Source organism: Tinamus guttatus, unplaced genomic scaffold (assembly GCF_059628265.1).
Source record: "Tinamus guttatus ecotype Peru unplaced genomic scaffold, ASM5962826v1 Tinamus_guttatus_pri_ptg000649l, whole genome shotgun sequence".
NCBI classification, from domain to species: Eukaryota; Metazoa; Chordata; class Aves; order Tinamiformes; family Tinamidae; genus Tinamus; species Tinamus guttatus.
In genome coordinates this window covers 235,038-254,305 of record NW_028289183.1, presented here as the reverse complement: position 1 = coordinate 254,305, position 19,268 = coordinate 235,038, and the positions used below count along the sequence as shown (strand labels likewise).

Below are 19,268 nucleotides of genomic sequence, written 5' to 3'. Positions count from 1 at the left end.
CTCAGCAGCTGAACCTGAAGAAAATGTGGGTGTCCAGTTCCCAGATGAATACCCCCCAAAGGATCCTGGTCAAGTGTCCTGGAGCTCTTAGGATACCACCCAGGCCATCCCCCATACTTTCCTCTTGGCACCTTTCTATAATTTACCTGAATTAATAAGGTAGCCTCAATTATGAGAATTTCTTCCTTCTTAGCTGCTGTGTGCAGAGAGCCCAGTTTTGCTTTATGGCATGTGTGCTTGGTTGGAAATACACAATGTTCTGAGCTTGCTACAAGCATTTTGGTACAAGCTGAATTTATACCTCATTGACTCTGAATTTTTAAAATGCCTAGAGAGAACAGCCACTCTGTCCAGCAAAAACCTTTAAAGAATCATCACCACAGATACTTGCATTACCCTGCTCAATTTGGTTGCCTTTTAAAGCCATATATTATCCTAATTCGAGGTCTCAAAACCCGCTAGGGTGAAGTGTGATATTCTGCTGACTTCTAGCAAGCAAAAGCTGATGAAGAAAGAGAGCAGGAAGGTGGCACTTACCTGGGTTGCTTTTGGCGGTGCGCACAGGGGTGTAATGGTTTTTGGAAGATGTCCTGACTGGGGTGTTTTCTTTGGGGGAGGTATCTATGGCCGAGATAGTCTCTCTTTCACAGTGTGCTATTGGGATTGGTCCCTGCTGCCTTAAGATGTCAGCCAGAGCCCTGGGGAGAGAGAGGGATAGGGGAAAAGGCACATTTACACAAAGTAGCCAGCATGACATTCCGCATTTTCACTTCTACAGTCACTTTAAAAATCCATCAGTACCATAAACATAAAAATGCAATAACAACAACAACAAACTATGGCTTAAAAGCTTTCAGTTTCTGTGTACGTGCATGTCTGCTGCACAGGGCTTGGAAAGGTTTCACTACCCTATACTGCCCAAACCACGTTGGTTGGGTAACACTGAATCCAGTGAGAAGGGTAGTCCAGTCCCCACACCTTTAAAACCCTACTATTTCTGCAAGGAGTTCAAAAACCAGTAGTGATGGGAGTGGGTTTCTCAAAGGAGAACCAGCAGTCCCTAAGAAGGGGACTAAAACAATTTTCATGGCTTAATGCTATCACAGCCATTAGCCTATCTTTAGCTTTTTGTCCATTAGGGACTTCTTTAATGGCACCGAGGCCTCACTACCATTCCCCAAGAAAAAGAAATGTCACAGTATTCAATTGCAGCCAGTGTTTTCCCCTTGGATTAGTGGAGCCTCAAAGATTTTTTCCTCTGCGAATATCGTGAACACAGTGGAGCAATTATAGCATGAAACACACTGAGTTTTTTAGTGCAGCCACAAGCTATCTCTTAAGCCATAGGAACAGAGGGAAGAGAGTGAGCTGTGTGGATTATAAGGAACAGAGGCATTTTAAAGATGATACACTTTGAAAGGTTACTTTCTCTTGGCAGAGGGAATATACCTAATGTCACCTCAGGTACTAAGAAAGATGTTAGTAGGAGAAATTCCTTCATTACATATTGATGAGAAAGATTCTGATGTTGCCCATATCTACTAGCATTCTTTAAATACCCTATTTTTGGTCTTTTGTGTAAGAAATAGTTTGGGGCTGGAGTGCCTTCCATTTTCCAAATCATTTCCTGTACAGACTGCTGTCCTTGTGCATAATGAATTGCAACACTAATGTGCTCTACAAAAGAAACTCTTGGAAGATCTCAGAGGCTCCAGTAGAGAATTACATTAGTTCTCAACTGCCCTGTACAGAATAAAAATGCTATGAACATTATCAGATCATTTATTATTTGTAGAGAGAGCAGCCATAGAGGCTCTAACCAGTTATATGATGTGTATAAGTGCACACATACTAACAGATGGGGTAAGAGGTTGTCACATTCAGAGACAGGAGAGCACAAATTTTTCTTGTGCTAAGGTATGTTCGGAGTGAGGTGAAGGTGGCAGTAAGAAGAGACATACTCAATGTTAGGGATTCCTCCTATTTGCTCCTATTATTCTTCAATGAAGGAGTGGATCTAATATTTGCCATTCTCCAAAAAAATAATGAACTCCCATTGCTTGATATGTAAATATAAGTGTTCACCATCACACCTGAGATACCACAAACTCATCATATTTCAGGACATTTGAGTTTTTCTCCCCTTGTCCAGGGTTCTACAGAAAGTGAGTGGCAGGACAAGAAATGGAGGTCAGGGGCTGAGGTCCCTGCCCAACTGTGCAGTTCCTTCCTGAAGAGAGGATTCACTCAGCACCAGCAATCTGGAGGACTTTTCTAGGCAAATACCTCCCCACTGTGTTACAGATCTTGCCGACTGCAAAGAATATTGGAGTTAAACCAGGTCTATCTATTTGGCACCAGTGCCCAGTACATCCCATTGGAGACAACACATTTTCTAAAGACAGCAGGTTGGCAGAACTGAGCCCTTAGTACATAGCTTCAAGATATATTAAGCATCTGATGACCATTTAATGATATCTGCAGCACAGAAATGCTAAGAGTCATTTTTCAATCACAGCGATTGTATTAGGATTATTATTTACTAGCCCTTGGTGGCTTGGGCTCATTCTGAACACTTGTAGAAGACAATCCTGGTGTCAAGAGTGCAATTACTCAAAGTACAGAGGGAGATGGCTGTGTGCATAACACTAAAACACCATTTACCACTTAGCTTAATATAGTAGAGCTAGCTGGACAGGAAAGGTCAAGCCAGGGATTGGTCTGTGTAGAAGGGAAGGGAAGACCCCCAGGGAAGGGTCTGTGTAGGATAAAGTGCATACGGACAGTGCAAGAAGTTAAAAAAATAATAATAAAAAATAAAATAAAAGAGTATCTGCATTTGGAGGTACTGGTGGAATAGTGACTAACTGTTCCAGGAGCTGAGTTTTTTGGGCCTGAAGAAGAGGAGGCTGAAAGAGGATCTACTTGTATTCTCCCACTAAATAATGTGGAGCTGCAGAGAAAGCAGAGACGGTCTGTTCTTGGAGGTGCACAACAAAAGAATAAAAGACAATTGTAACAAGTTGCAACAGGGGAATTCCGCTGGACTATAAAGGAAAAAATAAAGAAAATAAGCAAAAAGAGAAAAAGAAATAACAGTGGGGATGATAAGACTCTGAAACAGGGACCCAGCAAGGTTGACGGATCTCCATTATTATCTCCATCATCCATCATAACCGGACAAGACCCTGAATGACCTCATCAAGCACCAAAGCTTTGCTTTCAGCAGATGGCAGGACTAGAGAACCCAGAGATTCCTTCCAACCTAAGTTCTGCTACGATTCTGAGCCACCACATGTTTAGGTCATCTTGTTTCTCCTGCTACTTTCATCTGTTCTCCTAGTGTTACTTCTCTGAGTGACCTTCAATATAGTCTAAGAATACGACTTAGGCTGACATAAATTATAAGTGCATGCATCTAAAACAATATGAGTTGAGCAACACTGAGGGGTCATCTTTCTATGTCCTAAATGTACCAAACTGTCTGCCCTGAATGCTCACTTTTTGTTTCCTTCCTTAATGGCTCCAGAGAGAGAAAAAAAAGACTGTTCAAAACCATCAGGAAAAAAGAAAAAAATATTATTGTGGGTGAAAGAGAAAGTCAGACTTGGAGCATACTGGTTTGCGGCTTGTTAATTCGATCACATTGCTGGATGTGATCAAGTTTATTTCCATAAAACATAGTGGGCTGAAACCAGTGCTGATGGAAGGTCCATTACTTTCAACTGAGGAAGGACCCGGTCTGTGCAAGTCACTTGCACAGCTGTTTAATTATCCACTAAAAGTTTCAAGCAGAGTAACAGAAATGCTGTAAATACTTTGGTCTGGTGTGTGCAGCCTTTTGGGTACAACTACTGTCACTGATGTCAACAGCATCCTATTCACCTACACAACGGCCATAGGACAAGGCTATGAGACACTCAGAAGTCTTTCTGTGCCAAACATCCCTTATCTTGGAAAAACAAACCTCATTCAGTGGAACAAGTTACCTGTGCCAGAGGATGGAGAAGCCAGAGATGAGTAACTGTGCAGTCATGTCCTGAGATAATGATTTATGACAGCTTTTTCATTAATGTCATTTAAGTGAGAACACTAAAGCTCCTTTCCACATAAATCCAAAATAGATGCATCTACATCAGGAGTGTTATTCCAGGCTGGACTAGCAGCATGGGAGCAGACTACTGATGCTGGAACAGCAGGACATCACAATGCGCAGTGGGTTAGGTCCTGTTCTGAGGTACATCAGCATGAAAGGCTCCCAGGTAACTCTAGACTAGGGGTGGCTTAAGGGAGTTTTGGGGGAAGAAACACAGTAGGATGAGCACAAGGATCAGAGCTATGCTGCAAACTATCAGCTGTGACATCTTTAAAAAGGAAAAATAAAGGCTTGTTGGAAATAAAAAGGGCAAAGAGGGATATGGACAAGAGGGTAGCAAGGCTGGGTAGCAAGGTTGGGTGTTAGCTTGAACACAAAAGCACAATCAACAGGCTTTGCTAAGAAGAAAAGAGGTTTAAGGTAAGGTAAGGCAAGAGATGCACATTGCATGGTGGAAGGCAAAAATAGAACGGAGTGGAAGAGTTTACAACCAAGGGAACAGAAACAAGCGGTGGAAAAAAAGGCAGAGTGTGAAAGTGAGCAGATATATGGAGAGTCTCCCTATTTCAGAGCCTTAGAACAGACATGTGGAAGGCGACAGAAGAGCTCCTTTGTACCACAGGGCTGTAAAATATCAGTAATAATTCTGCAAGCCCTGATCACCACGGGGATTTTAACCATCCTGGTGTCTCCTGCAAGGGCAACACGACATGGCACAGGCTATCACAGATATTTCTTGAGTGTATTGATGTAATTTCCTGACACTGGTGACCTAGAAGCCAAGAAGGGGAAGTGTTCCGATGGACCTCATACCCCAGAACACCGAGAAACTTGTTAGGGATGTGAAGACCTTGACAGCCTTGGCTGCAGTAGCCATGAGGTGCTGGAGTTCAGGATCCTGACAGGAGGGAACAAGACAAGGAAGAGGATCACAACTTACACCTCAGGGGAGTGGGAGCCTTGCAAAAGACTGGGATGTGGCCTGGGAAATGTCAGGTGTGGAGAGCTCTTTAAAGGCTGGATGGAAAAAATATGCTTATTTCCAATAGCGTGGGTTGTACACACACAAAACGTCATTCCAGGGCCTTCCGCAAACCCCTCTTCTGGGTGACCTGGCTTCCTCACAAAAGGGCAGATGGGGATTTAAAAACAGAATTGCCTGTTCCAAGTCCCTAAGAATTGAGGGAAGAACTGAAGAATGTCCAAGTGGATCTGGCAGAGCACAATAAAAAAAAAAAAAAAATGTCTGGCTGAGCTAAAAGTCTGCTAAAAGCATAGCTGTGATGGAGTTGGTGGCAGAGCTCCAATCGACTTCAGCATGGCCAGGATTTCACTACAAATACTTAAAAAAAAAAGAAAAAAAAAGAAGTGAGGTTACAGACTCCCCTATGCTCTCTCACTAGGCGGGCAGTTAGGATGGAGAGGTGATTCCTTCAGCTATGGAGACAGTTCACCTGCAAGGGACAGATACCTCCAAGGGAGAGGGATTTCGGGCAGCGCGCGAGTCCGTGCGAGGAGGACCAGGAATTACCCATGGCTGCCCTGGGCACCTGGAGCTGCTGGGTGCTCCTGCTGGCCACACAGAGCCCGGGCTCTCCTGCCCCATGGGTTCTCCTGTCCCATGGGCTCTCCTGTCCCATGGGCTCTCCTGCTCCATGGGCTCTCCTGCTCCATGGGTTCTCCTGTCCCATGGGCTCCCACGCAGCAATTTCAGCTGGCTGAGCGCTGCTTGCCCACGTTATCCCCCCATGCTAGCTGTAAAACAGAAGAGGGAAGGCACGTGAGACACCCTGCACCTCCTTTGGCAGCTCTCCCGGGCTCTGCTGCCTCCCTGCCATCACCTCCAGGACATATCTGACCACATTTTCAGATGGGACTTTGATCTTACCAGCAGGATGAGGCGCTTTTAATTGATTACACGGTAGTGCCTGACAAACACTGCTGGAAACTGATACGCAGGACAGCAGCGGAAGGATCCTGCTGCCAGCAGCTCTTGCGAGAGGCAAGCTCTTCCCCATGGAAGCAACTCTGCCAAAGTGGATTTTGTTTCCGAGAGTGCAGGGGCTCAGCTGGAGTGACCAGGCTATTTCCAGCTATATCCCGTGTTTGCTTGTTTGAACATGGCACAATCAGAGCCCTTCCCAATTCATGAGATCCTTATGAGATCTCCTGGAGATGCTGCACAGGAGGGCCAAACATTTCTGTTGTGAACACCAGTGCACGGCCACTACTGCTGCAAAGCGTGAGCTCACCACAGGGCTGCCCAGCCCCTTCCATAACCCTTTCCAGTGGCTACTATAATTTAAAAGGCCTAGCAAGGAGCAAGAAAGTGTGTCAGTCTGGAGTATTAGAGATGCACAGCTCTTAGGTCGGCAAGAGAGATAACCAGACTCTGCAGGGGCAAGAAATAAAAGCAGAGATCACTTCCGAGCAGGTTTCCTGGAGAGGAGCGCTGGAAATGCCCCAGGTGGGATATGGCAGTGTGTGCATGTATATGTGCACACATGTGTTTGGGTACAGGAATGGGTGATTGCATGCATAGAGTTTAGAAAAAAAAGGAAAAAAGAAAAAAAAATGAAAACTTGAGGGCATCATTCCAAAAAGGAAGCATTTTTTGCACTTGCATCCTGTGTAAGTTAGGAAATATTCTTTCTTAAAAATAAATATTACATGAAAAAAAATCAGCTTTCTTCTGAAAAATATTCATGCCAAATGCAATAATTATCTATGAAGTTCCTCGTGTTTAAGACCTGCTTTAAGAGCAAATTTCATTAAAAACTTAATTATTTATGCACTAAAGGCCAGATCCTTCCCATCAATTATAACAAAAGGAGTGAGGTGTGATTTGCTCCTGACTCTTATGGATGAAATCTAATGCAGACTTAATGCCTTTAAACTTGCTTACCCATTTTTCTTGCATGCATATAGAGCAGATATTTCAGCTAAAAACTAAAAATAAAAGTGGGATAGAAACTCCTGATAAACCAGCAAAGAAACAAGTATTGTTGGAGGACTCTCATATCTCCTGTGTTTAAAAGATGAGGTGGAATCATCAACAGGAAAGTAAAGTTCCTGCATTTGAGACAGGTTCCTTATTTTAATGTATATGTAGAGGGTAGTAAATGCCAGCAATACTTAGGATATGCATCTTAATACAAGGAGTCTTAAGTGCTTTACACATCTAACTCTTCTGTACATATGGAATAAATCTCCAAATATAACTGTGATAGAAGCATGGAATTTATTGCAACTGCTAAACTCACAATAGATCATACTGGTAGCTTTGGAATATCACACATCAGGTCCACACTGAGAATAAAATAATAAGTTTTTTTTTAAAAAAAAAAGCTGTTATGTAAAGATTTTGTAATAAGGTAAAAATAAAGGTTGCCAACTGGTATTTTCCTGCAGAGTGTTGTTATTCTGCACAAAAAGTGGCCTGAACCAACGGCAAAGATCTACTTCCAAAGCAGGGCCACGGGCTGCTGAGGGGCAGCGAGGGGTGCGGAGCTGTTGACGCCTCCAGCGGCTCCTTCCCCGCCGGCATCGTCCAGGGTGCCGAGCTCGGAGCAAGGCAGAGAGCAGGCTGCCACCTGCTGTGCTTCCAGCCTGCTTCCTCGGAGCATCCCGGCCGCCTCGGGATGCTCCGAGCGCTCCCGAGCAGCTCCTGCCCGGGCAGCACCCGGCCTGGGGGGAACACGGCAAAGCGACGCGTCCAGGAGCGACGCGTCCGGCTTGGGCGCTGGAAAGAGCTGGAAAGGGAATTCTCGTGCAGCAAAACAACGAAGCACCAGTTTTGCTCAGGCAGAGGAGATAAAATAAAACAGGAGGGCTTCCTTGGGACTTTGGAGTCAGGAAAATCTTTGCATAAATTATGCTAAGAGCTCTGCTGGTGCAGTTTTGCAGTCGGTTGTTGCTTCTGTTTGTGCATCTGCATGGACAAAACCAATTAGAGAGCTTGGTGTACATATTCCTTGAAAAATAAGTGAATGCGCACATAAGCAGGCACTCCCACAAGATAGCTCATTTGCACCAAATTCTGTGTTTTAAGCACAACTAGGATGCTTTAAAATATTGAAGAAAACTGGACTTTCTCTGGAAGAACTCTATCATTGCAATAAAGGAGAGAGGATGAGAGCTAAAACTGCAGCAAAACATTTATTGTGAAAGAATATCAGGCTCATCTGCCCGGGTAATGAGACATTTGAGACCACCATGTTACATAGTATGCGCAGATCTAAGGAAATGCAGATCACCCATGCGAGTAATGGCAAAGGCAAGCAAAAAATAAAACAAAATAAAAAAATCTGGCTTTCCTAATAAGGTTCAGATCTTCTTATGTGAGACAGAAGTTTTAGAAGGCTTCTGATCTCAAAGATACAGAGATCAACCAGTAGTTAAGGATACGAGAGACTGCAAAACTAAAAGAAACAGAAGTTCAGAGCTAGGCAGGGTTCCCTTGGCACCTTGTGATGAAGGGTTACTAATGGAGAAAGATAGTTAGAAAGCAGGAAAATGTTAAATAAATGGGAATCAGAGACGCTGAAAGGATTTGGTGAAAGGAGTATGGTTTCTGAGAGTGCTGCTCTCAATGCATGAAGTTCAGAAAGAGAAAAGGAGAATTCAAATACAGACAGGGGAAATCTGCAGCTGGGCAGATTATGCCATCACCAAGCTAGATCCTTTGGAAGGCAGAGACAACAAAAAGTATGGCAAAATCAGCCAGCAAACTGCAACCGTAGGCTCACACTGGATTTTCCCCAACGCATGTACAAAGGAAAAGGAAAAAGAGTTTTGCAAAAGTACATGCCCAGAAATATATATCACATCTTGACTACCTGGAAATGGGCAGTTCACCACTGGAAAACAAGACCAGATTCAGATTCTTGTTGGATGGGAGCTCTAGTTACTAGAATAGACTCTAATGTTGGTTTGAAATAGAAAACTATTTATGAGTAACTTCTCTAAGGCAAGAAGATTGTACCTTTTCTATTTTGGCTTAATCAAGACTGGCTTCTACTTGTGGACCTATATTCTGTGCCTATGGGAGAAACAGGGCACTTTAGAGAAGAAAATCAGAAACCATCAGGAATACACAATGTAAAGCAGGGCAAAGAGCATATGAAAGACATGTGAGTGTCTCAGATGAACAAGACAAAGTGGAGTAAAAACAAGCAGGGCATGAAAAAAAAAAAAAGTGAAAGAAAATGTAACAGAAAGTCTCTGTATAGTCCATACAGCCGGGCACGTGCTCTTAGCACTCTCCCCAGCCCTGGGGAGGCATAAAATGAGATTGCTTAGCTCAAGGAACACACACGTCCAAGAGCAGAGCTGCACCAGCTGCACCTCCTCTGTAAACCCAAGTCTGGAGATGGGTGGTTTTACAGGCTCCTCCATTAGCCAAGAGGCCTGAAACTATCTGTTCTCCAGTGATTCCTCCAGCAACCTTGGAGCCCAAGCGCTGTGCTGAGACACTGCCTGCAGCAAAAGCAAATCTCCAAAATTTTCAGATAGCAAAAGAGCTCAGCCTTGCTGGATCTGTGAACAAACGGATCCATTGCCTCGGGTTTCTGTTGAAATTCAGAGCTGCAGAGTAAATATGGCAAGGAATACATCAATTTAACCGGGCTGCTACTTGGGAAAAGGCTGCTCATTTATAAAAATGCTCACTGTTATTCACAGAGCAGAGGATGCACGGCAGAGGGTGATGAAAAGAGTAGCACAAATCACTCTCTTTGCAAAAACAAACATGATCTGGGAATGGAGTAACTGGAAGCTCCCTGAGAAGAAGGTGCTTTTGCCCCTTTCCCTTCCAGAAGTTAAAGTTGGACACACGCGATGCAGGGGCACACGTGGAAGATGCCTTTTAACAGGGGCAGACCTAGTTCACTGGGAAAAACACCCCAGCCTGCTTCCCAGCAGCTGCAAGGGGAACGTCTGGGCTCCCCACCGCTGCCCTAAGGCCTTCACCGCTCGATCTGTCCCCGGCTTGGCAGCAACGAGGGCTCTGGCTGCCCATGTGGCCAGCGGTTGGTAGCAGTTCAAACCCTAGCTGCAAACGAGGAAGAGTTTTTCCAGTTTGTGCACTCTTATTTGGGTAATGAGTGCAATGGTTACTGCTGCGGAGGGCTAAATAGGGGTCATGGAGTGATACTACTAGCACTGAATTATTTATGTGCTGTGGAGCAGGGATTCAGGGGCATGCCTACGGGAAGAGAATATTCTGGGTCATCCCCCCTTTGCTACAGAAGACCTTTTGCTTTGAAAACAAACAGCCAAAATGCCTCATCTGCAGCCAAAGACTCCCTAATTAGTTCCCATAGTTAACTTAAGGAAAATATTCTACCCACTTAAGAAATGCTTCAGAAAAAAAGAAAAAAAAATCCTGAAAACTGACCATTACCCACACAAATGCAGTCGGAGGACAGAGGATGACACCATACAAAGCACTGCTTGGTAAAACTCTCAGAAAACAGCTTCAATTTCTACTCACAGCCCAACATGCATTAGCTCTCTCTATGTAACTCTGAAGCAAAATTGAAGAGATTCAGGCAAGAGGCATTCATATACAGTCAGGCTGAAAGACATTATAATCATTAAAAAAATCTGTTCGGTTTTAAAACATTGCAAATGTTTCTGTAAACTACGGATATTTTAGCCTCTTTTTTTCCTTTTTTTTTCCAAGCACTTTTGCTCCTCTCAGAAACGCACACAAGTATCAGTTGCTGAAACGCCTCATCCCAGATCACAGCAGTGCCTCTGCGTTAGAGGTGCCTGCGAGCGCCTTCAAACAAGGCTCAATTTTCAGTTCTGCAACGCACATGCCTATCTCAATGCACAGTCGGCCTTTCATTTCACATGAGAGTGATGGCTCTGCTATGAATGTGTACACCCACTTTCCTATCAAAAGCCACAAATGAGCCCTGTACCCATCAAAATGTTCTTTCTAACTGTATTGACAAGAATTTTCTCTAAGAGCTGAATGATAACTTTGAAAACACAATTCTGCTAACCAACCATTTGTATCTCTTTACTGTAAGACAAAATTTAAAGTGAGATATTGTTTGTACTGAAGTGTGGCGAAGTCTTGCTTAATCTCCCTGGGTGTAGAACAGTGCTCATGATGGCTGGATATGATTTTTGTTTAAGCTGTTGTTCTTCTCACTCCAGAGATTTTGGTGGGATGCACACTGAGATTTAATGCACTTCTCGTCATCACTACAGTGAATTACTCTGGATGTTACACTTAACTCCAATTGACATCATAGCCTCAAAAAAGATATAAATATCTGTTGTTCATTCTGTATTTGATTCTTCCCTGTTACTCAGCAGTAGTTCTCGGAGGCAAACAAAGACAAACCATTCCACTCCACACATTCACATTCTGTTTAGACTATGGATAACATTATTCCTCACACTGATGTAGACCTTATCTGCTGGAAATGCACCTCATAATATTTAAACCAGCGTGCAGTGTTGATCAAGTTCAGGTAACATATCTCCAAAAGGTATAATCTTTCACCAGCTACCATATTATAGAAGTCAATCAATTCCTTAAAATGCACTGAAAAGTCAAGCTTTCCAAGCACTCAATCTGCCATTCATACTTCTACACACAGGTGAATCATTTTCCCAGAACTTATCTAAATAAAGAAAAGCAAGCATCAAAGAAATGAAAACATCAGGAATAATTCAGACAAGTCTGGCAACACTGTCTCTGATTTCAAAGGGTGTAGGATCCAGCCCTGCAACACACTGGAGCTACAGCAAAAGTAATATATGGGCATCAGTGCCAAATTTACAAATCTCCTGTGAAGATAAGACAAACCAATACAGTTGACTTGAAACCAAATGATCTGGGCACTTGGGGAAGCAACCCTTATTTACAAAAGCATGGAAGAGAATCTATTTCTCAACTAAGCTGCTTTTGGGATGCTTTTTACACAGACAAAAGTGACCTCAGAGATATTACAATGTTTTTAGCACTGGCAAGTTGTTTTCTTAAAGCAGTGGTGCTTGTGTTAGAAAACATGGGCTAGACTCTCTGCAAATGTAAACCAGCATTACTTTTTGTCCTCATTAAAGACATAACAATTTACACCAGCCAGTGTATTTTCTTAAAAGAACAGGAGACTAAAGAAAACAGATCTCACCAAATAAAAACTGTGACACTATTTCATTTTTTTTTCTATGTAAAAAAAAACCCTAAAAATCTAATGCCAGGGCTGTTAACCTCATCTGAAGTTCAAGCTTAAAAATATGGTCAAGGGCTTTGTTTGATTAAGAGCTTTTAATTAAAATTATTTAAGTTAAGCATGATGTGCTCGAAGTAGGCACCCTTCCCATCAGTGTGTTACCAGCTGTTCTTATAAAGAAACTCTTCCCCAGTTTATGTGTTCAGACATGGAAACCTCTTGGGCTCCCAGCACATGAGAAGCACACAGCATTTGCAGGGACTTTTTCACCAAAATAAGTATGAATTGTAAAAAAAAAAAAAAAAAAAGGCGTGAATTTGTCTGAAAGGAGAGATGATGTTATGGAAGCCTGAGCTTTAGCTTTTGAACAGTACTTTTTCAACACATTTGGACTGTTTTATCTTATGAAGAAAAAAAAAAAAGGCATTAAAACAAAGATGCCTAAAATCACTGCAAATAGGATATCAAACTACTTCCCTAGCAGACAACTAGGAAGGACGGACTCGTAGCTTGAGTTACCTCGATTTTAGGGGCAAAATAGGCAAACCAATAAAACCACTCGCCGGCATCGCTGCTTTCCCTAAATCCCCATTGGGGCTGCAGGGCAGGGGGACCTGCCCGGAGGACCTGGCGCTCTCCGAGCGCGGCGCAGGGCGGGCGGCAGGGCTGTCTGCGGCCGCGATGCTGAACGCGGCGCCGGGGGGCAGAGCAGGAGGCCTGCGGGGCCCAGTGGGGCGCTCGGGGTGAGAGGGAATTTGGGAGAAGGCCCCACGGGGCTTCCCCGAGGATGGAAGGGCTGGAGGTGCAGCAGGACGGGCAGTGCCCAGGGATGCCTGGCTGGGAGGGGGCCTGGAGGGGAGGTCCGGGAGCCAAGTGTCTGCACAGATGGTGCAGAGGGGAAACCCTGGTGAGGCAGGAAACAGGGGGAATCCCTGGATAGACCCTGTGAAGGGCGGCGCAAAGGAGAAACTCTTGGGCGTGTGGTTCAAAGAGGGACCCCTTGGACAGGTAGCGCAGTGAGGGAATCCTTGCACACGCGGTCCCACCCTTGGACAGACAGTCCCACAGGGGAATCCTTGAACACACAGCGCTAAGGGGGAACCTTTGGTCAAGAGGGTGTCCCTAGACAGCAGGGGTGCTGAAAACAGCAGGGAGGATCGCACCTGTGTATGTTCATCTCCCGGGGTGGGCGCCGCGCCTTGTCGTAGGCCACCTTGGCGAAGACGCCAGCGATGAGTACAAAGGCGATGGCCCCGCACGAGATGTAGACAGTGGCATTGGTGCTGTCCTTGTCCGGGTCGTACTTGTTGGCGTCTCCGTCGGCGCCGTTGCTGCCGTCGGCGGGCAGCGCGCCGCTGGCCGTGGTGGGGTGGGCCCACTCGGGGCTCTTGTAGTTGCGACACAGGCTCTGGTTGAGCTTCTCGGCGCGCTTGTTGCAGCAGAAGCGGTAGAAGCAGGTGCCGCAGCAGTAGCGGAACCCCGTGAGGCTGTTGTTGCACTCGAACTCCTTGTCCCACTGCCCGCTCACGTCGTAGTAGCCCCAGCACGTCTCGTGCGCCGGGGCCGCGGCCCCGCCGCCGCCCCCGCCGCCGGGGGGGCTCCTCGCGCCGCCCGCGCCCTTGCCGCGCCCGGGCAGCGCCGTGGGGGCGGCCGCCCCCGCGCCCGGCACCGTCTGGTTGAGCAGCTCCTTGCCCGGTTTGGGGGTCCGCCGCGGCGCCGCCGCCGCCGCCGCCCCCTGGGTCCGGTTGCCCTTGGCGCGGGGGGGCCCGGCCGCCTGCGCGGCCAGCAGCAGGGCCAGGAGCTGCAGGGAGAGCAGCAGCAGCGGCAGCAGCAGGTGCCGCGGCCCCATGGCGGGGGGCGACACGGGGGGGAAAGGCGCGGAGCGGGCGCGGGGCGGCGGCGCGGGGCTCAGCGGCCGCGGCGCTGCCCCATGGAGGGGCCGGGGGGCCGCTGCCCGCGCGCGCGCGCGGCTCTTCAGCGGCGGCTGCCCGGCGCCGAGCGCTTCATGCCGGCGCGGAGCGAGCGGCGGAGCCCGGCGGAGCGCGGCTCGAGGCTGCGGGGTCCCGTGCCGGCCGGTGCTCCTCCGGCGAGGGGCTGCGAGAGACGGGGGAGAGGGGTCAGAGCGCGCCGCGCCCCCACCGGGCCACAGCCCGGCCCGCCCCCCGCCCACGGCCTTACCATGCCGGAGCGGGACTGCAGCGGGGCCGCGGAGCGGGCGGGCTGGCCGCGCTCCTCGCGCGCGCGGGGGCGGAGCGGCGCGGAGCCGGGCGCGGAGCAGGGGCGGGCGCCGCGCGGAGCCCGCCCAGCGCCGCCGGGATCGCTCCTGACATCACTCCGCTCCGCGCCGCTCCGCGCCGGGTCGGGCCGGGCCAACAGCCCCCGGTGCCCCTCGGTGCCCGCCCGGGACAGCCCGCAGCGGCGCGGGGTGTGCGCGGGAGTGCAGGCACGAGCGTTGCCGATGGGCACGCGCCGGGTGTGGTGCGTGGGGTATGGTGCCTATGGGTGCAGGGGGTATGGTCCCTATGGGTGCGAATGGTGTGTGGTTCCTCTAGACACCTATGGAGTCCGAGCCTTATAAGGGTGCTCAGGGAATGTCCTCCCTCCGATTCAGTGATCTGTATGGTCCTTGTAAGGGACTATAAGGTAATTATAGCCCCCCTGTAGGGGCACTGGTCCCTGTAGGTGTGTACAGGGGATTTGATGCCTATAGGTGTGTGAAGCAAGTATTAGGTAATGGTCTCTATAAGTAGGTGCAGTGAATTTATCCCCTATAGATGTCTGAGGCCACAAAGTATCTATAGGTGTGTATGAGGGTTACGGATCCTAAGAATGTACGCAGGGATATGGTAACTATCGGAGTGTATGGGAGGGTATGGCCTCTGTTGCTGTGGGTGGACAGGCCCTGTAGGTGTTTGCAGCCTGTTGGAGCAGGTGAAGCCTGTAGACCCATGTGGTCTTCAAGGGTTGACAGAGCCTGGATGTAGAAGTAGGTCTGCCCCAGGCAGCGTAGGAGGCAGAGCTCCCTTCTAGCCCTGGACAGCGCCTGGAACATAGTCCAGGGCCTCGATACCTGAGCCCGCCTGTGTCCTGCTTCCTTGCTGCAAGGGCTCCTCAGGGCAGGAGGAGAAGGGATCACCCACCCCAAACTGCCCTACGCTCTTCCCATTGCTCCCGACCAGCTCTCCTCTGAGCTACCTCGTGTTGAGTGTTAGGAATGGACGAACAGTTCCCTGAGTGAGCTATACCCACCGTGACACAGCCAGAGCCACCGCGAGTTTATTAAGGGAGGTTTGAGCCTCCCCTGCAGGTTTCACTGCTGTGAGTCACCGGGCCTCCATGCCAGGATTTCCTCAAAGTTCTGGTTCTTCCCCTGCGTCCGACTGCAAACTAAACTAAAGCAAATATTTTCTGAAGACATACAGGGTGTTGCCAGCTGTAAGGACACACAGAGGACGGAGAGGAATCACAGGAAAAAGGAGTATATGCAGACTGGAACTGAAGTGATACTCTCTAGCTGTAGACAAACAGTCATAGGGAGAGTGGGTATGGGAGAGCGACCGGTGGGAAGGGGAAAACACCCCTGAAAATCTCCTCACGTTTACTTCACACCCTGTGAAACATTTTCTTCAAGGTGCATAGGTTTAAAAGTCTGCAGCTCACATTCAGGGGAATTTTCTATCTATATGGGAAGAGCCTTGGGCTGTGAAGCTGGCAAAGGAGGCAATGGCTCTAGCCTAAGTCTGCCCTGATGTTGCAGATCCGCTGGGGAAATCAGGCAGTCTCCTCATTCCCATCTCTTCATTCATTTTGGTTCAGTGATGTGTCCAGATCTCACTGGTGATTCAACAGCCTCAACACCCAGCAGTGACTGGCTCCAAGCTTGAAAGTGAAGTAGAAGGAGCTCAGGTGATGTGCGATCAGCCAGGAAGAGTTGGTGTGAACTGGTTTAACACAAATACCCTTCTGAGCCCTGCAAACCCAGCCCAGCTCACCTGCCCTGCAGCCGCTCTTTGGGAAGGGTGGTCCCAACGCAGGGTGTTTTCCATAACTTTATGTCAAATGTTGCAAATCAGCTTCCTTCCTAGCGGTTTGACGAGGAAGCAGCAGGCTTGGCTGATGTTGGGTGGGCATCTCCAAACATGTACAAATGTACATCTCCCCCTTATATGATTCTTTCCTGCATATGGATCCAGAAACCAAGGCCTTTGCTAAAGCACTGTTCTAGGGAGAGGTGCTATCACTTAGGGAAAGCCCATCATTCCCTCATACATGGGCAAGACTGCTTGTTGAAGGCAGTGTCCTATGACAAGATCTGTATCCTTGAGACAGAAACAGTGTTGATGCTCATCTGTCCTTTAGCTAAGTATTACAAGGACACAGGAAATGTCTAGCAGAAAAATATTCCTGGAGAATAGCACAAAATGTTAAGTATTCAGCTCTAGAGGCTATCTGCGGTCAGAGACTTGGGTTTTTTTTTAGTCCGTCTGTAGAGTATCCAGCACTGTGGATGTGACCTGGGCTCCACAGGTTGCTGTGAAGCTGCTTGTGCTGTATGGGACCGATGTATTGATGAAGCATCCGGATACCTCTGCCTCCTTCTACTCAACATATCGTCACAACTAAGCATGCTAAAGAAGGAAGAAGTCTCCATAGGTCTCCCTTATAACTCCATTGCCTTGCTCAAAACTGAAGTAATGGGGTGGATGAGGCTTAAGGATCCTGGTCCAAATTAAACCATGATGACAGTGATGGGATACTCAGGAAAGATGACTCTGGTTACAGCTCCACTCCTTAACTTCATCCCCACTTGTGAGTTGCTACAAAATCTCTATCACTTCCTCTTTTATCTCAAATCTCATCCTTCCTGGGTTGTTTTTATCAGCATGCCTGTTTTCAAGTTGCTTTTTTGTTTATCTTCTTTTCTGGGTGCTTTCATCTCCTAGAAATCCTATGGCTCTTGGCAGTGAAGGGAAGTGCAGGTTCAGCAGCTTCTATTTAATCTAATTCACGCACAGAATCATTCACCTTTAGCCTGTTTTCCCTACCAACACTTGTTGGACTCTGATGACTTTGTGAAGAGTTTATAATGAGTCTGATGTGCTCAAAAGCTGATTCTTTCTCATCAGGGGATTAAATTGTGAATCTTTATTAAAATGAGCTCAACACTTTGGACCTAATTTTTTCTTCTAAAATTAATGTAGCCACAAAAAGCTAATAATAGGAGTGCTTGGGATTATTTCCTACGAAGCTGGATTCTTCCTTGCTTGACTAGGTATCAGCTTGCTTCATGAATGTAGAGGAGGTACAGAGGGGATCCCAACTCTGTTGTAGGCAGAAGGCTGCTAATCCCCAGGTATAAGACAGACAGACAGTAGATAGAAGCCAGACACACTGAGAAGTGTGATGGGGACAAATACAGGGAGAATGGACACTGAGAGGACAGGGCACACATGCAGTTACAGAACTATGGGCAGAGCCAAGTGGGATCAGTTGCCTATGCACTGTCCTGAACAGCTGCTTCAAAGAGAGAAAAAACAGACCTGCTCAGACAAGGGACATTTCATTAGCTTTTAGCAGATTGTTTATTCCCTGCAGCCTGAGAGAATCCTGTGTTTTAGATAGTTTTAGATAGTTTTAGAATATCCTTACACTTACCTTATCTTATTACTCTCTGACTCCTCCCACCCACCTAGCCACAGTGGCCGGGAATGTCACAAGTTCATGATGTCAGCAGTGATGTATGTGACGGTCTTCAGGGCATTTCCACCTCTTAAGCCTCTCTCAGTTAACCTCTCTCGGTTGTTGACAAGGGGAGGTGGGCAAGGCGATTGCCATGGCCGTTGACATCTGCGTACACAGTGTTCTAGACAACTCACCCAGCTGGGCAGCTTGGGGGATCAAAATGCTGGTGCCGTCCTTAGCAGTGTTGGCAGCAGGAGGTGCCACAGGCGTGGAAAGCTCCAGAGACAGGTTCAGGGAGCTTTGGTGAGTTGCTTCATCAATGCACTTGTACTGCAACTCATTTAAAATGCCCATTTGAGCCATTTGTAAGCAAAATACAAATAAACTTTTCCTGCCAATGGTTGATTCCTCATTATCCATTCAGATCTACTTACAGAACAGGCTGCAGAAAATATTTTGATTCTGGCAGATATTCCACCCCCCTGGAAAGTCCTAGGGTGACACCCCCAGGGGTAGCTCTGTCACGCGGTGTCTCCTCATGGGAGAAGCTCTGACACAAAACTGACAGGCTGGTCCCACAAGGGTCCTCCAATAAATCTCTGTGGCCTGAAGGGTGGCAGTGATGATGCCTGCAAAGCTCATTCATTCACCTTCAGACACCTTTCGTTTTCTCCCTGGTTTGAAATCCTGTTAAAAAAAAAAAAGCACTTATGTGAAGAGAGGGAGAAGGGAATACAGAGACATGGCCTTCTTCTCCTTTACTGTTATCTGCTGTGAAATGTTTTTTCTAGACCTATCCAGAACTTCAGGGAGGACATTTCAACCTGTCTTGACTTTCTCCAGACTGGGTAACTCAGCCTGCCAAGGGAAAAGTGGCAGTGAGGTGTTAGCATGAAGATGTCTTGCTCACGTATTGGGTTCTGGTGGTTATTTTTCTTCACCTCGCTATATTGTGAACAGAAGCCAATCCTGTGAGAGCTTTCTTCTTGAGCATCGTGACTACCACTCTCATTATTTCCATTGCCATTACGGAACGATGCTGTTGGCACTGCCCTCACAGCCACAAGAACAGACTTCCCCTCCTCTGCCCCGGACCTAGGAGGACACCATTCCCTCAGTATCCAACAGATACAGTTTTCCCAGGGAACCAGGCAATCCTAGCTATTGCTCTTCCACTCAGATTATCCTGTGTCTCAAGGCACTTCATCATCAGCTAGTTTGAATCAGGAAGAACTGTCCAAATAAGCAGAGAAGCAGATGTAAGGAACCAGTCTGCAGGCATCCAACACTGTGCA

General features: G+C 47.2%; 1 protein-coding gene across 1 annotated transcript in view; it reads right to left on the bottom strand.

The window, feature by feature from the left end:
* Window positions 1–18,327, bottom strand: part of SHISA6 (shisa family member 6) — a 205,606-nt gene extending 187,279 nt beyond the window's left edge. The window contains exons 1-4 of the mRNA XM_088535857.1: window positions 18,082–18,327; window positions 14,620–14,787; window positions 13,455–14,092; window positions 538–698 (exon numbers count right to left, since the gene is read on the bottom strand). Of these exons, the coding sequence (XP_088391983.1) occupies window positions 538–698; window positions 13,455–14,092; window positions 14,620–14,787; window positions 18,082–18,327 (1,213 nt within the window). The remainder of the gene's footprint in view (window positions 1–537; window positions 699–13,454; window positions 14,093–14,619; window positions 14,788–18,081) is intronic.
* Between the last annotated feature and the right edge of the window lie 941 nt (window positions 18,328–19,268).